At 54.0% G+C, this 21,230-nt stretch overlaps 1 protein-coding gene across 5 annotated transcripts in view; it reads right to left on the bottom strand.

Annotated features, from left to right (window-relative positions):
• Positions 1-21,230, bottom strand: part of MYT1L (myelin transcription factor 1 like) — a 136,543-nt gene that overhangs the window by 89,349 nt on the left and 25,964 nt on the right. For 4 of the 5 annotated variants that reach the window (XM_057741706.1, XM_057741705.1, XM_057741704.1 and 1 more), the window contains exon 5: positions 4,356-5,327. In XM_057741706.1, coding sequence (XP_057597689.1) covers positions 4,356-5,327 — 972 coding nt within the window. Of the gene's footprint in view, positions 1-4,349; positions 5,328-21,230 lie in introns of all 5 variants that reach the window. The other variant, XM_057741702.1, reaches the window with a different exon arrangement.

The following is a 21,230-nucleotide window of genomic DNA, read 5'->3' as shown; positions in this document are numbered from 1 at the left end:
GGTTTGGGGTGAGCTGCTGCCCTTAATCGGTGTGGTCATGAATCATGAACTATTTTACTTTCAACCCTAAAGGAAACACGTCTCTCCCTCCCTGAGCTCTCGATTGACTGTTTCCCGTGTGTTACATGATAAGCCGTAGCTCAAAGAAATCAACATAAACAACGATGAGGCAGTGACCTTCTCAGAGAGCAGAGCGTCTCCACCATCCTCAGCAGCTGCTTCGTGATATCCAACCAGGAACCCTAACGCCACGTAAACACTCTCGAGCAGAGCTTCTTTCTTACTGAGCGCTCTGATCCTACAGGCTGTGAGCCCCGCAGTCTTACTGGCACTGAAATTTCTTCTCTTAGCACACCAATTTAGCGCTTTTCTCGAGACAAGCTGAACTCTTAGAAGGCACTGCAAGCGAATGACCGAAGTGCTGGCGATCCCACCCGACACAGGTGATGTGCGACCAGAAATGTTTCAGAAGCTGCTGGAGCAATAATCTGTTTGGGTCTCTTTGTCTGTACCTGGCACCAGAGGCGGGCTCTGACAGCGGTGCGTGCATGCAGAAAACTAAGAGGTGATGCTTCTAGGCAGCCCTGCGGCTCTGCAGTGCCAGTCCGGGAGGAGCAGGGCAGGCGTTTGGTCAAAACTCGAATGCCAGAAGCCAGAAGTGCAGTGATGTTGCTAACAAAATTATTTCTATACCCAGAATTGACCACAGTTCATAAATGTGCAGAAAATAACTCCAGAAACTATGACTAAGATGAAACCCAGGCCAAATAGTCACGTGAGTGGGTGAAACACTATTTCCGAGCCGGTTTTCAAAACCAGCTGCACAGATGATCAATAGATCGTGACTGTTAAGGGTCTGGCCCAGGGATGCGACAGTTAGAATTTCTTTAGGGGTTTAACACTTCTATAGGGATAGCTCATTCGTCAGGCCAATCACGGTCACTAGAAAATAGATGTTTTACTTTTCGCAAAGAATTCATTTTATGTCAAGGAAAAAGATTGGTTTAACATTTTTGAAACTTTTGTGGGCTTTTTTCTTGTCATTCATGGGAACTTGAAACAGACAAAGGACTTACAGGAACATGTAAAGACTTTTATGTTTATATAAAAATCCTTCCTTTTAGTTTTTAGCTAGCATTTTATTCTCTGAAGTGTGTCATTCAGGTCCTAGCATCTCTTAAACCAGTGATGGCATGGAGAGTAGTGTCCTACACGATGGTCGGCTGCTTATAGATACCATATCTACTTTACAGATAATAATCTCTGAAGACAAACCTAAACCTATGTTGTTGTGACGTCATTTCTAATTAGCTTATTGGAGCTTCTCTTACACATGCAACCAAAAAGCTCGGCGTTTTATTGCCTTTTGAGTAATTTCATAATAATACTGGTACAACAGAAAGAATGCAAATATAAAATAGTAAGTGCGTAGTAACAGTTTCAAAGGGAAATATTATTTAAGATCATAAACTAGAGATACACCTTAAAATCATAACCTAGATATAAAAGACTTTAAAGGCTAAAACATAAGTTATAACTACTGGTAATCATTAAGAGACTCCTTTTCAAGAGTATATTTACAGTTTCCTAACAGATTAGATTATGTCAGGATTTTGAAAGTGTTCTGAAGTTAAGTGCAGATTTGTGTAAACGCTGTGTGGCTTCATCTATTGCCGTTTTGGAAACACCAAGGGTGTACTCTCCTCTCGATGCCTGCGTCCTGTGCAGGTGGGTTTCCTTTGCCTTCATCAGTACCCCCACCCCGCGGCTTTCTCCCATCTTGCCATCCCAATTCATCTCGAAGGCAAATGTTTGAGCAAACGCAAAACAACCAAGCAAGCAAACGAGCCAGCAAGTCAACCGAAAACCTCGCGATGACTTCTAGAGAAAACGGAGTGCTGGGTTTAGCCTGCTTCCCTTCCTCCCCTTCGCGGAGATGCTCGAGGAGAAGAAAGACAGAGGAAGTTTCCTGATGAACTTTTTTCTCTTTTAGTATCTTTTGGCCACACCACGTGGCATGCAGGATCTTAGTTCCCCCACCAGGGATGGAACGTGCACCCCCTGCATTGGAAGCACAGAGTCCTAGCCACTGGACCGCCAGGGAAGGCCCTGTGTGAACGTCTCTGGTTTCAGCTCTAGCTTTTGGAAAGATGACTCATTTGTGATTTAAATCCTTTTAAGAAGATTGTGTATGAATGAGACTTGGTATGAGTGTTCTCTCCACCTTTAATAAAATAGCAGATAAGCTGACAACAGGTGGCTGACATGCCGTGTGGCCATGTTGGTAAGAGAGCACTCCGCTTTTTTTTTTTTTTAATAAGGATGGCATCCATCTCTTTGCCCCACTTTGGGTGTCCTTGCTTGGCTTTATTTATTTGGTTTTGAATATAACCACAGACATCTTCAAAAGAAATTTGGAATTGATGTGGAGTGCACTGATAAGAAACAGAGACGTGCTTTGATCAGAGGAGGAAGATCTGGAAAAACTGGGGAGAGGCAGAAGTCAATGCTTTCCAACTCATTGGGAAAGTCCGAATCCCCAGCCCTTCCCCCATTTCGGGGAAAAAAGCACGTCTGGGTTTTGGGGTTTTACTCTGTTTCCATCCTGTCCCCATTTATTTAGGGGGAGCAAGGGCTTTGAATTCCACTTCTTGCCAAAACCAGAATAAAACAAAATAACAACAATCACGACATCAAATGAGTCAAAATCTACAGCAAGCTGCTGGGTTGAGAGGAACCACCGAAGTCAAAGAAGGCAACGCTGGTTCCGCGTGAGCCTGTGTGTTTCCTTAGTAAGGACAGCACTGCTTTCTCTACGCTCAGACTCAGTCCTGAAACACGCTCTGCAGGATTCCCAGCAGAAGGCTACCGCATTCTTCCTCCTGAACTAGCCCACTATTTCTTCCTAAAAGTGTCTACCTCCTGTGGGAGTCTCAGCTACCCGACCAAAGATTGCTGAGAGATTGCGCTCTAGTTATAAACACACCCACTGCGTCTCCTGGTCTTGGCAACACCCAAAGCAAGCTTGACACCCCACTGAGCTCCACTCTGTGGCCTTGAAGACGTGACCCTTCCTCATACCCTGTGCTGCACCTTTGTTATGGAAATGGCCGTCAGCACCCAAGCACCTGCCACATCCAGAACCCAATGGGCCTCTGGCTAAGGTTCGTCTCCAACAGGGGTTTGGTTAAAGAGAAGCCCAGTGTGGCCCCAGAGGTACGTGCACACACGGAGAGGAGAATACACACCTGGGTGACCGCAGAAAAAGGAGGTTCTGATCGTTTGATGTTTCCGTAGCAACTGGTTTTCAAACCAAATTCTTGAACCTCATTCTGAGGAAACTCAATGTTCATCAGGAACAGGACAGTGTACAAAACAGAACTTTCTCATACTAATGTGGAAGAATTTAAGGAGTCAGCGATTTCATGCTTGAAGCTGTGTCCACTCAGTTCTGAGAAGTCTTGCAATTAAAATATTGACAAGGTCCTACACGAGGTCAAATTATAATCCGCCTGATACTGAAAGTGGACACAGCGGTTGCTGGAAACATGAGTCAGTCGCTCAGATTGGAAATACACACATTAGGTGTCGTGACTATATATGGATGGGGTTAAATTTATAGAACTATGCGCACATGCACCCGCTTAGCTCACACATGAAAACCTGGTTGGAACTGTCGCAGCAGATGGCTTTGAGTGTCCCCAGTAAGGCTCCGTGATTGTTTCCACAGTGGAGCGGAGCAGGGAGGGTGGAGGTACTGAAGGGGTGACTATTGACCTGAGCCCAGGACACGCTCCCGCGCTTACTCTCTTACGATAACGAACGCGCACTCACAGCTCTCGTGCTATGCTATCCGTCACCCTGGTACCCTTCAATTTCCATCTGCATGTTTTCTGTGGGGACGGCTTCATCAATAACTGTCATTTGATGATAATTTTATAAATCACAATGCCACCTACTCCATGCAACTTAGCAAAAACGGGCCTCATGCCCGACGGACTAATCGTCACGTGAACGCTTGCCCCTCCGCACGGATTGTGGTTCACCTGCAAGCACACTGGCTCAGCCTCCTCGTTTCCAACACGTGGTGGGCTTGTGCGCGGACCCTATCTTTCTAAAGCATGCATCATTCACTGAAATGTCGTGTTATTCGGCTGCCTTGCGTATGTCTCAGATATTTTATTTGCTCCTCAGAGACGTCATCACAAGATATAGCTCTGGGATCAGCGCTAAGGAGCACGCGTCGCGATGTAATGGAGTGGGACGCGTCCTCGCGTGGCAGCCTACCCCTGACAGCCTCCGCCCTAGCGCGCGCTCGCAGAGGCACTTACGTTAGGTAGAAATATTACCTTTACCATAGTATGGCTTTTTGACATGGCTGTCACCGGACTTGGGCTTCCTCTCCTCCCCGGGGAGCGGGCGCGGGGACGGGTCCTCGTAGGACCGCAGGCTGTCCCTCCTTCCGGCCTCCACGGCCATCTTCTCCCTCATGGCCCTGGCCCGCTCGGTCTCCAGGGCGATGGCTTTCTCCAGGAGGGTCAGGTTGCCCTTGGTCATGTCGAACACCTCCTCCGACCGGTCGGAGGTCACGGAGGCGGCGTCGTCCTCGCGCGCGTGGTACCCGTCCTCCTTGGCGCAGCCGGAGAAGGTTCTGGGCCGGGGGCTCAGCTGCTCCTCCAGCCGCATCAGGTTCATCATGTCGGAGTAGCTGCGGTCGGGCGTCCGCCCCGCGAAGTCCTCGTCGGGCCGGCCGTGCGCGCGGGGGCCGGCGCCGGGCAGCGGGGGCCGCTCCTGCGGGCTGCCCTCGCTCAGCTTGCGGGCCAGGTCGAAGCACTGGTTGCGCAGGCACTCCAGGCTGCTCAGGCACACCTCCTCGTCGCTCTCCTCCACCAGCTTCTCCGCCAGCCCGTTGTTGGCCGGCTTGCCCAGCGGCCCATAGGGGGCGGCCCTGCCGTCGGGCGCGGCCAGCGCGTCGGCGTAGCCGCGGTCGCCCGCGGGGTCGCCCAGCGCCGCGCCGTGGCCCTGCGCCAGCAGCTTCAGCGAGTCCACCGTCTCGCGGACCACGTCGCTGTCCAGGTCCAGGCTGAGCTCGCCCTTGCGGCCGGGGGCCTCGTTCTGGTCGCTGCCGTCCTCCGGGCTGCGGGACGTGCTGCTGTTCATCTCCGACTCGGTGCGCGCGCGGTAGGCGGCGTCCTCCGCGATCTTGCCCAGGTTCAGCAGCGACTTGGCCACCAGCTCGTCGTAGTTCTCGTACTCGTCCGCGTTGTTCTCGTCCTTCTCCACGTCCGGCAGCAGGCGGGGCCCGTGGCAGCTCACCTGGCGCGCCTCTGCAGGGGACACAGGGCAGGAGAAGAGAGCAGGAAAAGTGGCTGCACCTCTAGGCGCCCGGGGCGGACGGCGAGCCCAGCACGTCACAGGACCTGGGGCCCCACCTGCGGAATCTATGGTCTCACCTGTGGGACCTGGGGCCCACCTGCCGGACCTGTGGTCTCACCTGCCGGACCTGGGGCCCACCTGCTGGACCTGTGGTCTCACCTGTGGGACCTGGGGCCCACCTGCTGGACCTGTGGTCTCACCTGCAGGACCTGGGGCCCACCTGCTGGACCTGGGGCCCCACTTGCCAGACCTGTGGTCTCACCTGTGTGACCTGGGGCCCCACCTGAGAGATCTATGGTCTCACCTGCCAGACCTGGGGCCCCACCTGCCAGACCTGGGGCCCACCTGCGGGACCTGGGGCACCACCTGCTGGACCTGGGGCCCCACTTGCTGGACCTGTGGTCTCACCTGCGGGACATGGGGCCCCACCTGCAGGACCTGTGGTCTCACCTGTGGGACCTGGGGCCCACCTGCGGGAGCTGTGGTCTCACCTGTGGGACCTGGGGCCCACCTGCCGGACCTGTGGTCTCACCTGTGGGACCTGGGGCCCACCTGCTGGACCTGTGGTCTCACCTGCGGGACCTGGGGCCCACCTGCTGGACCTGGGGCCCCACTTGCCAGACCTGTGGTCTCACCTGTGTGACGTGGGGCCCCACCTGAGAGATCTATGGTCTCACCTGCGGGACCTGGGGCACCACCTGCGGGACCTGGGGCCCACCTGCTGGACCTGTGGTCTCACCTGCGGGACATGGGGCCCCACCTGCCAGACCTGTGGTCTCACCTGCGGGACCTGGGGCCCCACCTGCAGGATTTTTGGTCTCACCTGCCGGACCTGGGGCCCACCTGCCGGGCCTGTGGTCTCACCTGCGGGACCTGGGGCCCACCTGCAGGACCTGTGGTCTCACCTGCGGGACCTGGGGCCCACCTGCAGGACCTGGGGCCCCACCTGAGGGATCTATGGTCTCACCTTCAGGACCTGGAGGCCCACCTGCCAGACCTGCGGCCCCACCTTTGGCACATGGAGGTCCACCTGCCGGACCTGGGGCCCCACAATCGGGACCTGGAGCCCCACCTGCTGTACCTGGGGCTGACCTGCGGGAGCTGTGGTCTCACCTGCGGGACCTGGGGCCCACCTGCCGGACCTGGAGGCCCACCTCTGGGGCCTGGGGCCCACCTGCGGGACCTGGAGCCCCACCTGCGGGACCTGGGGCCCGACCTGAGGGATCTGGGGCACCAGTTGTGGGACCTGGGGTCCACCTACCGGACCTGGGGCCCCACCTTCAGGACCTGGGGGCCCACCTGCTGGACCTGGGGCCCCACATTTGGGACCTGGAGCCCCACCTGCGGGCACTGGAGCCCCACCTGCGGGACATGTGGTCTCACCTGTGGGACCTGGGGCCCCACCTGCGGGACCTGGAGCCCCACCTGCCGGACCTGGGGCCCCACCTGTGGGGTCTGGTGCCCCACCTGCAGGCCCGGTGACAGTGGCAGCGTAAAGAATGCAGTGTGCTCAGTACACAGGAGGCCATTAGAGTACCTGCTGACACCATGATGTCATGAATGAGTGTTCAGAGAAACCACTCGAAGGGGTAAATACAGTTTTAAAATGTTACTTTTTCGTTACTTCTAAGTTTTAAGCATTGCTTTTTTTATTGGCTTTTTTAATTTACTGCCCAACCAGATGCATAACAGTTACGTTCATTGTGTGACTAGGCTTTCTAAGAGTTCGCGAACTTGTCGCCAACTCATAAGCAGATGTTCTCAGCAATCGCTTTTAAATTGTTTTCCCAGCCATGCCGGGGCAGCACGGAAGCAGGCCCGAGGCTCTGGAGGGTCCTGCAGGGACGGCTGGCGCTGGCATTGGGCGGCCAGCATCAGCGACGCGCATTGGGGCTGACGGTGGTTTTGGACTTCCTGCCTCAGAGGCCACTCATCAAGGTACACGGTGAAGCAACAGGAAACGAAATCGGATTCACCGTGATTCTCTGTACGTATCTCAGCAGGCGGGAGAGGGTGGGGGAGACGTGCGCAGTGACCAGATGCCCATACGAAGCAGGACTGCGCTGAGCCGGTGCCACCGTCGCACGCAAGCCGGCATCTGTTCGTTTCACCCGCTCCCCCCAGCCTCGGGAAGGCTGCGGTGAGCGGGTAGAAATACGTGTCAGTGTCACATCCAATCTCAAAAGATATCTGGAAAAACTCATTTAAAAAAGACCACGTTAAAAATTACATGAAAATGCCATCTTGCATCTGAAGTGTATTCTGTTTAGCGCTAAGCAATATTTGGGACGTGCGTCTCTTTCCCTCGTGTGCGTAATGCTACCACGAATATTGCAGAATATAGAGAACAGCAAATGGGTTCTCAGAGGGACCCCTCCCCCACTCCAGGGCGGATTTGGTTAACTGCCTGCCATTTTCACATATACTCTCTGTGCCTATGATTAAATAAACCAGAGTAAGAAGAATTTTTAAAGCGTATTAACGAGGAAAGGAGGCGTATCGATTCGTGGAAGATGCCGGGCGACTCAGAGCTGAGTCGGGGGCTGAAGTGCTTTCTTTATGGGTTTGTGCTGTCCCCGTAGAAGAGGCTTTTGCTGGTGAACTGGATGTGGACGTGAACACATCAGTAACAGAAAACAGCATCCTTGCGAGCCCACACACGGAACCAACATATTTTTGAAATCTAACACATCTCTGTAAACATCAGCAAATCAAATTGGCTGTGTATTAGTCAGAGAACATCACTAATTGACAAAACAAATATTGTCTCTCTTCTGGATAATTTCTAAGCGTCAATTTCCTTAAAATTAAGGATACACATTTCCCCAAAGAGCATCAAGAGGAAGGAAAACAAAACCACCAAAGGCGGTCGGAAACATCGCGGACGTGCTCACCTCACGTGCACACCCCGCACGGCCCAGGGCTGAGCGCCCAGGACGCAAGGTGACACCGCCCTCAGGAATCCTTGGAAATGTCACTTATATTCTCCTCTCGACTTACGCGCTGTGGTTTTTATACGCGTGGGCTGATCAGAGAAGCGGCCTCTGGATAACCAGGCTAGGTCGCCTCCGCACGGAACTGGGGTTTTGGGAGCCGCACCGCTGCACCCACAACCCACCACCAGATGAAGCTACAGGTTGTGATTCGAACACAAGGCACCACGTGCAGCCACTGGAAGCAGAAGCCGCGTCGGGTGAGAGGCGGCGTGGCCCGAGTTCCTTCTCGCGCACCTGGCAGCTGAGAGCCTGGGGCAGGGGGCTGTCAGTGAAAGGAGGGACCAGGCCGGCAGGCTGTGCCCCGCGCCCCTGCGCCCGTGTGAACCATGGTGAAGGCTGCACGGGAGCCTGCCGCCTGCCACACCCACAGTTTATGAGCCTCCCCGCCTTACCCCAAACTTGTCATCCTCATGATTTTAGTGATTCCCCCAGATTCAGAACCTCAGGGTGACCTTCAGCTCATCTGCCCCAAAAAGGAAGTGGTTTCCCCTCCATGTCACACAGAAAAGGGACACGGCTCAGCTTTGCAGTCACCAGACACCTGTTCCCGTCTCCACGGCTTCCTTGTCGCTTTACACGGAGATTAACCGAAGGCGGACACATCGGTGAGGGAGGCCGAGAACAAGCTGGGGGGTCCCGCCCCTCCTGAAGACCCTGTGTCGCGGCATCAGGATGACAAGACAGTGACGGGGGACCTGTACCTCCCGGTCCAGGCCGAGCCTTTGCTGTCACTGGCTGGGTGATGCTGGAGACCAGCCGGGTCCGGGCTCTTCCCGGAGCCGTGAGAATTCTGTGCTGCGTGAAGACCCGCAGGGTGAATGAGCCCTGCGGGCCTGGTGGCAGGTCTCGGGAAGGCCTGGCCCACAGAGCAGATGCGGAGGAATCCGCCCCCTTGCAGGAGAAATCTGGGGCTTCGAGGGGCAGTGTCTGACTGAGCAAGGCTCTGCTCTTCCTCCAGGTCACCAGCCTGTGTCCCCTGAGGCTGCTGGACCCCCAGCGGTAGGAGTGGGGGTGGCTGGAGAGACCACAGGAGTGGCAAAAATCCTCACGGACTAACGGAATTTTCCAGGTTATGGGTATCTAGCTCTTTCAAAACGCATGTGCGGTAAAGTCAAGCCTTGATGGCGCGGGTGGAGGGAGGGCCTCCGTCAGGCAGCCCGTCAGGTCCAAGCGTCAGCCTCCGGAATCCAGCACGGCTCGCAGCGAGCTCCTGGCATTCCCCCCGTGGGTCTCGTCTCTGCGTCAGGCAGTCTACCCTTCCAGCTATGTCTTTGCTGAGGCTCGTAATGAAACGAGGGAAAACGGGCCAGGACTTTCTGGGCCAGCCAGGCATGAACAGAGTGGTACCGACAGTCCCCAAACTGCATTTCCAGCCCAAGGAGATTCCGGAGTCAGGGGCAGAGCCCTTCATGTGATCGAGATCCAGGAAACAGGGAGCGTGCATGTGTGATGAGAAGGGGCGTTTTAAAGTCAGGTTCACATTCTAACTAAAAGAGCACTGCTACTCAGATAGAGGCTTCAAGGGAAGGCCGAGGCCAAGGCCAAGGCGGCTCGGTGTCCTGATCATGGTTTTCTATCTGGAGCCTCCCCTGCAGCAGCGCTGTGCATCACAGGCAGGAGAGGAAGGTCCCTGCGGGGGGCAGGGGGTGGGGGTGGGGTCAGGGATGCTCACCCCAGGCGGGAGCTGGAGGAGATCTGGTCCTGCCCTCCCCCCAGGGGAGGAGCCTGCGCGGAGAAAGCACAGGCGGTTCAGCGGCTCGGCCCACGTGGTCTCCACAGTGTTTCCTCACCAAACACAGGCCTCATTTTTACCGCAATTACATGCCTTTTTGGGTTCCTATGTGCGCTTAGCCTCAACAGCTACAATTAGAAAACCAAAAAAATTTCTCTAAAACATAGAGCCGTGTAGGGTGTTTTGTCTCCATCTTCATGACCAGAATTTGATGTGGTTACAACTCTGTGGATTATAACTTTGTAAATACAAGCATTGGCTTCTTTTAGTATTTTGTCTCTAAAAAATACGTCTGAGACCCACCTTTTGACTCTTTCAGTCTCCGGCTCTGATTATGTTCTTTCTAGCCATCAAAATAGGCCACAGGCTAGCAAACAGAAACCCTCGCTGAAAAAACATACGAGAACAAGCAGAAAGCAGAGACGCTTCTTCAAAGCAGAAACTGCTCTAGATTTGCCGGGTCAGAGAAGACGTGGTCTAAGAGTCCACCTTCGTGGATTTCAAATCACCGAAGCCCACGGTTTCTTATGGCATTAATAGGTGTTTCTTTTTGATTGTAGAAATAAATATCAAAATTCATTTCTTGACTTGTAACTACAGAAATGTGATGATATATTAGATCCTAGTGAGAAGATGATGGTGTTTTAATAGCCACTGAAACTACAGGAAAGAAGTAAAAGTGGTGGTCATCGCACAAACCTCATCACGGGAGCAGAGAAAACAGCCCTGGTGGTCAGTCTCGTGGCCTGTGGCTGTCGGTCCTCGTTTCGTGCCCCAGGGGCCCCGTGAGAGGGGAGTGGCACCTTACTGTCCTCCCGAAGGTGACTGTGGCGCCCCAGAGAGGCTGGTGTTTTCCCCACATCATCCTGTTGCTAGGTGGCAGTGGGACGCCATCTCAGGATGCTGGGCCAGCACCGCCTCCTGCCACAGCTTCCAGGCCTGCGCGTCCTCGCCGACACGGCCTGTTCCAGACTCGTCCCATCTGGACGTCCAGCTCTCCCTCATCACGGTCTCCGTCTGCCAGCCACGCGGGGGCTGCTGTTCTGAGCCCCTCCTCCACACTGGCTGCTGAGATTGAGTCGAGTTACAGCACCAGCTGGTGAAACGTGTGCTGGGGTTGACAGCTTTGCAGGCCCGTCACCTACGAGGGTCCTGACTTGCGGAGTTTAAGTCCAGTCTGATGTGGAGAAAGGATCTGGAAATTCGGCGCGTCTTGGGCGGGCTTCACAGGGCCAGGGTCCCGGGCAGTCCCTTGAGGGCGCTGAGCGGGTCGGAAGGTAGGGGAGTCAGGGACACCGGAGGTGAGGTTGTGCAAAGAGAGGGGAGGGAAGGAGCAGAGGAAAGACGGACCCCCTCACGGGCCCACGGGCTCCGACCCTCTGATGACACGTAACTTGCGCAGCCTGTCCCCGAGACCAGAATGGAGCAACGTGAGTTTGGTCCTTCTGCAAATTCCCTCCACCGTCTTTGAGGCGATGTGGACTCCTTCCCTCTGTGGGAGCAGAGACCCTCCCACCTGCCCGGGTGCTGCTCCCACGACAGCTCCTGCTGGGGAGGCACCAGCCTGGAGCCGGTGGAGAGGGTAGGTCCCGGCCACAGCCCTTCTCCCACGACCAGCACTGGCGCCCTGGCAGCCCTTCCTCCCCAAGCTCACTCCATGTTCACGGTTTTGACAGTGGTTTCTGGGTGATTAGAGGTGAGGATGATCCTAGCAGAGACGTGCTCTCAGGACCCTCTCACACAAGAGCACGAGACAGATGGCCGCGTTCCCCAGGGTCAGCCCTTGTCCTTTCCTTAGGAGTGTGGGGTCGGTGCTGGGAAGAGGTGGGGAGGGCATTCGGTGAACGCTCTCACGTCGCACGTGGTGACACTCAGGTCCCGGGAGCTGCAGCAGCCTGCCAGCTGTCACCAGCCTTCGGGTGGGGGGTCCTGGGTCGTCCTGGGTCCTCACACCCCTCCGTCTCCATCACATGGTGCTCCCGCTTCGTTCCAAAACTGGTCACGATTCAGGGCAATTACAAAACCGTATAATCCCAAAGATAAATTATCCAAGAAATAAAATGAGCCAAGTTAAGGAGGCTTTTCAGTGTTTCAAGTAGCAAAGGCCACTCTTGGGCATCACTGTTCCTCTGCTGGAGAGATGGGAGGAGGCCACGCTGAGCAGAAGGCCCGCTGGCCCCACAGCTGACCTCCCCACCCCAGCTGCCTGACCTGAGCGAGCGCCCGGGAGGAGCCCAGGACTTCATGGGGTGGGGGGCGGGCACTGAGATCTCTTCTGAATACGCGTCTCCTAATGGAACGGCCACCCTGAGGCATCCCTGAGTCTTTAGCTTGAGTCCCAAGCGCTTGGGCTTCTGGAGGGGCAGAGCCGCATGCTGGCCTCCACGAGCCAGCCCGGTACTCCCCCGGCCTCTCTCCACCGAGAATTCACTGCTTCTCGTTTTCTCCGTAGATGCCGACGTGGGCTGATTCTACTTGGATTGCTCTATTCTTTCTCTTCTGAACGGCAGGGCATTTCTCCACCATCACCGACTCCCTGCAGTCCCAGAGCCTCCAGCGCTGGTGACACATTTAAGAGCACACGTCAGACGTGGCCCAAGACACCGGCACGGAGCTGCGCCCGCACACGGTGCGGATGGCCACGTGGGCCTGGAGAGGTGCCTGGGTTTGTGTGCACAGACTCATCAAATACTCAACATCTCTCCTAAGAGTTGTTTAAAATGGGTGGTTGCCATCTGGCATAGGACTTCCCTATCGATCGTGAAAAAGTATTTAGAATTAGTTGAAATTGTTTTCTATTAAGGAACGTAGAAACGACACCCCAGTGATGATCTCCCTGCGCTGTGCGAAGCGACCAGAGGCCCCCATGCCGACGTGAGCCTCTCGTGTACAGGCTCCACTGGGGCACAGCTGTCCCGTCGTGCGGGGCCCCAGGGGACGGAGTCTTGTCTGCAGGTGCTCTGCGGGAAGGGACAGGCCCCGCGCCCGGGGGTCCTGCTCTCACGTGCACCCCCCCGCTGGCCTCTTGCTTCTCCTCCCCTGCCCGCCGCCAAGAAGTCGCCGGGATGGAAGAGGTGCTCGGAGGTGGGGGAGCCCGACAGGCCCCCGAGGGGTTCTGGTGCTGCCGGCCAGGACGACCCCACCGAAGGTTTGGAAGGACAGACCGCGTCTCCTAAGGAGCGCCCTTCGGCTTCGGTGCCGCCCACGCCCCGGGCCTTCCGTCTGTTCTCACATCAGACAGAACCGTCTTTGTTCTCGCCGTGCTCGTCACGGGGAGATGATTTGGGTGAATTATATGCAATCACCCAAAATACATCCCCAGCCCTTTCCTCGGAGCTGTGTGTTGTTGCTCCCGTGGCTGCTCTGGGCTCGGCCCCACGGCCACACCTGCCTGCACTGGGAGCAGCTGGACCGACGTCTCCCCGAGGAGCTGGTTGCTGGACGGGGATTTGCTCCTGCTGCTGTGCCTGCGGCCGCCCGTGGCCTCCCGTGTCTGTACAGCAGCCGATTCTGTGCGGCAGGACACACGCATCCCTCCACCCGCTGCTGTCCCTGGGCTCGGGCAGGACGCATCCCGGCGGCACAGGGTCCTTTCACAACGCGCCAGGCTCCCCAGCGAGCCGTGTGCTGCTAACACGTTCCCGATCTCCGCTCCTGGCCTTGCCTGAGAGCCTTCCTTAACCTGAGAGGAAGCACGCGGGACAGACCCGCACGGCCGTCCCCAGCGCATCCATTGTCTGAGGCCGTAACCCTCGGGTGCCGCCCGGGGCCCGACCAGCCGATTGACTGCGGCCGCGTGGCCCTCGGGCGGTGACGGAGGCCCGGAGACGCCGGCGTGGGAGCTTCATCTGTCTGCGTTTCCTCCGGTCAAACATTGGCTTTTCTAGATCGCTTCCTCCAACTTCAAGAAAACATGCAAACTTCGGAGAGGACAACACAGGACAAGTTTTACCCGCTCACGGACAGGGGCTCTAGTTGTCACAGTTGTGCTCAGGCCGGTTCCGGCGGGCCTGGGGACACGAGGAGACTGTGGCTTGTTTCCTCGCTTAACTGCTGCTTATCCACTTAACCGTGTTGCGTGGAGCGGAAGGATGACCCCAGGAGGCGGGGGGCCGGCAGCAGGGACCTCACCGTGTACTTGGTGGAAGAGAAACAGACGGAAAATAAACATAAACTGTGATGTCGGAGGGTGGCCTGTGCTTCGAGGGGCCGGGGACCAGGACGAATGAAGGTCACTTCAGGTGGAGTCAGGCCAGGCTCGCCAGGAAGGTGGCCTCTGGGCAGAGGTCTGAAAATGAGGCGACTGCGCCCCGGGAAGAGGAGCCACTCTGGGAAGGCTGGTGGGATGAGGGCCTGGAGTTTCAGCACTATGCGATTTCAACTCATTTAAGTTATATGCAAACTCAGTGTATTTCTATTTAAACAACCAGTGTGGCCAGGGGCCACCGTGTTGGCCAGCGCAGGGCTAGCACGTGAAAGTTCAGTGGGAGCTGAGCTCTGACTTTGACTTTTATAATATACGTGTGTATAACTTATATGTGGATGTACGTAGCACGGATTTGATAGAAACCACCCGCCGCCAGATCACAGAGGAGGAACAGCTCTGTGACGTCCTGTGTCCCTCGGCAGGTCCCGGGCACCAGCCCTGGTGTGGAGGGTGACACTCTGGTCTTGACCACGTGTCCCGGGAGCCGGGTCTGCAGGGCAGCAAGCATGGTCTGAGAGCAGAAGGTGGTCCTGAAACATCTGCTGCACCGTCGCCAGGGCAAAGCCCGCTGCCTGGGCGTGTGGCCAAGAGGGTGGGCCGTGTCCGCACGGAGCCCCGTGTGTCTCTAGTCTGTCCCTCCCTGCCACCGGCCCCGCCATCACACACGGAGGTCACGGCCATGCGTCCCCTTGCAGGCCCGAGTCAGACCTCACGCGTGTGCAGTGCAGCCGACCCGGCCTGGAGCGGGACGGCTGGGGGCCCAGGCAGAACCCTGCTGGCCTGACGGCGTCCGCAGCACCGCCTCACGTCACGCAGCGGCTCTGAAGAGGACTGGTGGCTTTTTGATTCTAGAAGCTGTTCATTTCACAAGCTGAAGCATGATTTTAAAATGTCCTTTAAGCTCAAGGAGATAAACTGAAGGGAAAAATGATGGTTTTCACAAGGGTCCACACTGCGTAGTAATTTTTAATGTAGAAGAATGTGCAAGGTATGCTTCTTCCTTACAGTTTTTATTCATTATGGGTCTTACTGAAAGGAACATGCGCGAGGAAAGTTCCATTTATTAACTAAGTTTTTAGAAGCTTTCTACTTGATGACATTTTAGGTATGTGGTTTAGCTACGTTTGGGGACAAAATATAGAAGAGTCATACCCCCCATTCAAACAAGAGCTAGTTGAAATTAGTAGTTTTCAGACTGAGATGGACCAGAACACACTAACCGAGACCAATTGCATCCCTCTCTCTCTTTCTCTCTGTCTCTCTCCACACAGACACACACACACACACGTATGCACACATCACACACACGCACACGCACAGCTCAGAGACTTTCCACGTTCGTCGGACGACCTGGAACATCGCTGGCCCAGCACAACAAGGTTACTTTGATTACTGCTGACGCTCTGAGCCGGGAGTGGAAAGGAGTCTGTGAAAACTCTTCTCCTCTGTTTTACGGACGGGTTCGAAGCGGCCATTCCAATGAGTATGTTTGATTGGATGGAACTTGGGAGGCATGGGGCCCTGCTCTTCTCTTCAACCGTATTCAATCCCCATCAGACAGAAAAGACTTTTCAGAAACACTACTACCTTCTTTGGTGACCTAATGTAAAGCTCACAGTCTTTAGCATCTGAAAACTTGTGCTCCTGTTTTCAACCCAAATCTTTAAAGCCTCCATCTCGGCGTTTGGCATCTAATGCTGCGCTTTGTAAAGAACCGTTGTGTCTATATTTTCATGTGTACACTCCTCTTTCATGCTGTATTATGCGTTTCTTTTGGGCAAAGGGTGGTGTCTATTGAGTTTCCGTGTCCACACGGAACCCAGCGCACTTCCGTGTACATGGAAAACACGTACCGTGTTTTTGAAGTGAGCTGTCACCATGTGCTGAGTCTTTTAAATTAAATTAAAGCGGCCTTGATGACCGTATAGATCTGCTCCGTACCGCCACGGAGCTTGGGTTCAGGGTTACAAAGGGCTGGAGCTACCGTGGCTACACGGCGGCTCTGGGCCCCGCCTCTCTCCTGCGTCTCTCTGTCCTTCACCTGCTTTAAGCAGTGAGGCCGATGAAGGGTGACTATTATCACCCGAATCTCTGGATGCCAAACTGAGGTCCAGGCAGAGCGAGAGAGGCAGGGCAGCCAGAGCCGCGAGACATGCCTGCCCGCCCTCACCCCACCCTCTGCATAGCCAGCGTTTGGAATAAAAATCCAATTAAAGGCAGAGAAGTAGGCTGGACATCCCTTCAAGTGGACCTTAAAAACAAACTGAATAGAAACGTGTTAGATCTACTCTCTTACATCTGTTATTTTTCATTCTTATGTAAAAAGGCCTTTCTCTGTACTTTATGCGTGCTGCCTGCATCGCAAATGTACACGGCTTCACCTGGTTAGCAAGTTTTCTGGTCTGTATTGAAGTGTCTGAAAATTAATGAAATAGAAGATATAATTATATTTTCTAATTATGCGAAATTAGCTTGCAAGAAGAAAGTTTAATTTTTATCACAGACTGATACATAGAAGCGCCTAATTCTGCCTTTACTCATTTCTGAGTGCCGGAGCCCTGCACTCAGTGTATTCGAACACCAAACTGCCTAAAATGACGCTTTCATGGATGAAGGGAGAGACTAATTTTTAAGATGCTTAAAAGCCATCATATTCTTTCTCCCAACTGCGCACCGTTGAGGCCCTGCATACTAAACACATCTCGGCTTCTCCGCTGGTCTCGGGACTCGCTGCGTTTCTGCTGACGCGGGAGAAAGCCGGGGGGCTGGCTCTGATGCTCACGGTCAGTCTGCATCTCAGCCTGTTTCCCGCATCAGGGCCGTGCCCCGAGAGCCAGGCAAGAGGGTGACGGGCTGACCCCGCGAGCACCGTGTCAGGAGGGAGTCTGGGGAGCCCCGCGGCCACAGGGAGGGACCCTCACCCTCGTCATTCTGTCCCTTCTTATGGAGGTTCAAGGCCATCGATTGCACGTGGTCATGAAGCTTCCATAACCTGGCACCTGGCGAGTGAATAAAACACACCCTGGAAATGTGGCAATTAAAAAAAAATTTGTTTCTGTGAGGGTGGGTTTTGTCTTGAGTTCCCTTCAAAGGCAGTTGAGTTTGTGCAGACAAGCTGGATGGCGCAGGGGTCCGCTGGCTGGGGAGGGCGGTGCAAACAGAGCTCAGAGTCAGAACTTGACGGGCACTGCCCGCCACCCCCGTGCAGGGCTCCACGGATGGGAGAGGAGGCGCGCTTCGCTGACCTGCCTGAAGCGCACCGGGCTCTACACCACGCGGGCTGCTCTGCCTCTGGTCAGCGCGCCCCACCACCCGGAGCAGCCCTGCGTGCACTGTACGTTCTCCAAGGCGCTGGTCACGTTTCCCTTCAAGCCACCCAGTTTCTTCCTGGATGTGAACGTCCAAGGACGCCATCACACATCTTTGGCTAATTCACATGTAGAACAACACGGAGCCAGAAAACCTCTAGAAAAGGAAGGTGTTTGCATTTTTTATCTAATTTAATCCAATAGGCAAGTCAATTGCCTTCAAATTTAAATGGTCAGAAAGTCCCAAGATTCAGTAAAGATTAAGTAAAGAAAGGACTTTTCATATTTACAAATGTATTTCAGAAACAGAATATATTAAGAAACAGTTATGTGTTAAAGACTGCAGTGGACGTGAATGTTTTATCTCATCTGGACAGCAAACTGCTGCATTCTTCCTGAGGGAATCTTCTTTCTTGTCAGTGGGCAGATACAGTATATACTCATAAGGAGATATAGATACATACACACGTGTGTATAGCTATTGTTTAAAGATGCATTCTTTTTAGTGGGCTGTAGTATGAAAATAAGCCATGACTTATTAAATAACCTTTGAATCTGTGTTTCTCAAATCCCAGGAGTTTGAAAAAGTACCGTGCACAAAAGGTACCATGCACAAAATCTGCTATTAGAAAAATCTATGACCCCTGAACAATAATTTTCTTAACTTTAGGATAACAAGGGTGCTTTAATCTAATAATTACAGACTCAGACCACCACATGTGTTTTGAAAATAAAATTCCTCATGCAAAAGACCAGCCTGTGATAGGTCAACTGGACAAAATATAATTTTGATTAATTAGTTATTAATTTAATGTAATCTGAAACGAATTACTCAGATAGCTTTTCATGTTGTTCAAATACGCAGAAAGTGATAAAAAGAACATGAATGCTGAAGGAAGAAAAACCACCAACGGAGTCTGAAAATAATCTTATTTTTCTGAGCCTCAGTTTCTAGTTAGAACAAAGAGGGTGAAACAGTTTCTACCCTGCCTGTTCTTACACAATCACTTGAGGACAAGCACAGTACGTACATTACCAGACCGACTGGAGACGTACATTATTAGTAATATTTTGGTTCACGTGTAACGGCAATGCCGGAGGACTCTTGGAATTAGAATAAGCACCTCATCTGCAGGTTATAAATAACAGTGCCGTAAGCGGTGGGCTCCTAGGCGATAACTTGGGGGTTTGTATACGTTTGTTTCCTCTACGACAAAACCTCTCAATACACTGCACGTTGCAATTCATAACAGAGGTGCAGAAGGAAAGCAGCGTCCTCTTGGGGGACGTCGTCGGAGGCTGCGCACCCACCGGCCAGGCGGAGGCCGCCGCCCTTCACCCCCGCGGCCCCGCCTGGCCGCCCCGGTGTCCTCGTGCCGGCTGACCGTCGGCCGCTGTGACGCGCCCTGTGAGCAGCCCCTGGGCACCCGCGACGCCCCCACTCACCGTGACGCCTCGCCTCTCTGCCAGGTATCGGTCGCTGTCTGCGCTGTTTGCTAAGGGAGCGGCCCAGGCTCCCCTGGAGAGGACCTGCTGACCGCCCAGCGGTACAACAGTCGCCAAGCGGGGAAGGCCGACTTCAAGACGCTAACCCAGAACCGGCCACCAGACACAAGAAGTACTTTCCCCAGTTTTTCAGAGACGTGCAGTTTCTGCCAACACAGGGAGGGGACAGACGCCCGCCCGCAATGTGGGGTGTCCTGTGCCGCGTTTCTCACGTTACAGACACGCTGCGGGGGCAGGAGCTCCGTCTGGCTGATCATGATCTGGGCGCTAAGCTTCGCCGCGGGTAAAATAAAATGCATCTGAGGAGGACATGAAAACAGGAGACGGACAGACGTGTGCCTTTCAAAGGCTGGTTGTCCTAAATCACGCGCGGCTAGGAGTCCGATCGCAGCTAGGAGTCTGACACACCTGCTGGATAACCCACCTGGCGTATGGTCGTGGGATACTGACTAGGTCGGGTCTTGGAACCCCTGCGCGTGGGCTCCTCCGACGGGGGCTTCTCTATGACAGAAAAGCGTGGTGACATCGTCTCCAGGCATCAGGCCTCAGAAGTGGTGTCTTCTTAGGAGGGACGCTTTTGTTTGACTTGGGAATAGAGCAAGACTTTGGGGCCTCCCTGCGCAGAACTTAGAATAAATCAGAACCGCAGCACGGGGTCCGTGACACGGGCTGTCTCTGATCTAACGACTCCTTGGCACTTAGGGTTTGATGAGAGGCTAAGAGGGAGTAACTTGTCACACTTTACTGCTAAAAATATTCGGTAAAATGGACATAGGTGTCTTATAACAGAAGAGGTAGCCTAAGGACCCATAAGTGGTCACCATGGCTGAAGTTCTCTTTACGAGCTCTAGTTGAGTCCTGTAAAGTTCACATAACCCATGATTCTAGAAGGCGCTTTGCTGGGGAACCCAGAGCTGAACATGGGTTCTGACGCAGCTGATCGTCTATCCTCTGGCTGGGCATTTTCCTTCCGGAACCAACTTGCTTACACGCCTCCAGCCTGGACTCAATGTTTGCAGAACCCTGAGTGCTGGTTCCAGGCTGGGTGGGTCACCTACTCAGACGTCTGGGGCCCACGTTATAATTATGCAATCATTTCCTGGTCCTATCACGCACCCGTGATTATCCTCACTTACCTGGATTTTCCCAGAAAAATGTCTTTAGCTTTGCTTTGCTTTCTCACTTCTCACAGCAATTCTAAGTGTTCAAGTCAGAGTAAACAAACCCAGTGCAGTCACACGCTAAAGCTTTTTCAATAAGGCTGGGATCGCTTTTTCAAAACATGTCCCTTTGCACTTTTAAAAATAGATGATTTAGAACATGGCCCTAAGTAAACTAGAATTGAAACTTTAATGCTAGCGAACGGAGCACAGACCCTAAACCTTGGTTAAGACGCTTGGCTAAGTGACGCGTATGTGCAAATGTGCTCCCCCCAACCCACCACACACAGACGTCTGCAGCTTCAGACGGTGATGTGCACAGCTTTCCCGACATAGACCGAGGACAGGAGAGAGCAGCATTCTACAGCATCTTCCTACGAAGCCGCGGGTAAGCTACAGATCAAGGGTCCGCCTCAAGATTTCACCCAGAGCTGCACACATTTGACACGGTGTCCAGAAGCAATCTGCGTCATTGGTCAGTTCTCCAACTTTCCACGTTTTATTACTTGGAGCCGCTGTTTTCAGTTCTCAGCTTGAAAGCCCCGTCATCTCATTAATGACGCCACAGTCTTAGCAGAACCAGTGGCGTGTGTGTGTGGGTGTGAAAAGTAACCTGGGGAGACCAGATTTTAATTCATGAAGCTTACGCGTGTGTGTGTGCGTGTGTGCATGCATGCGTGTGTGCGCGCGTGCACGTGTGTGCACGTGTGTGTGTGCGTGCGCACGCGTGCGTGTGCACATCTGTGTGTACAGATACATGTGTATTATCCACATACGTGAAGCAGTCAGTTGCTTTCCTAAGGACCCTGAACCACAGTAACAATCTAGGATTATTTCATAAAGTCGGGTTCCTGGGAACAAACCTCTGAGGCAGGAAAGCACCCGCAGGCCCGCCGCACAGGATCAGCAACACCCAGCTCGCCCTTGCCGGATCTAAAACATCTT

Source organism: Hippopotamus amphibius, chromosome 7 (assembly GCF_030028045.1).
Source record: "Hippopotamus amphibius kiboko isolate mHipAmp2 chromosome 7, mHipAmp2.hap2, whole genome shotgun sequence".
NCBI classification, from domain to species: domain Eukaryota; kingdom Metazoa; phylum Chordata; class Mammalia; order Artiodactyla; family Hippopotamidae; genus Hippopotamus; species Hippopotamus amphibius.
The sequence above is the reverse complement of the archived record's forward strand: the minus strand, read 5'-3'. Positions and strand labels throughout refer to the sequence as shown.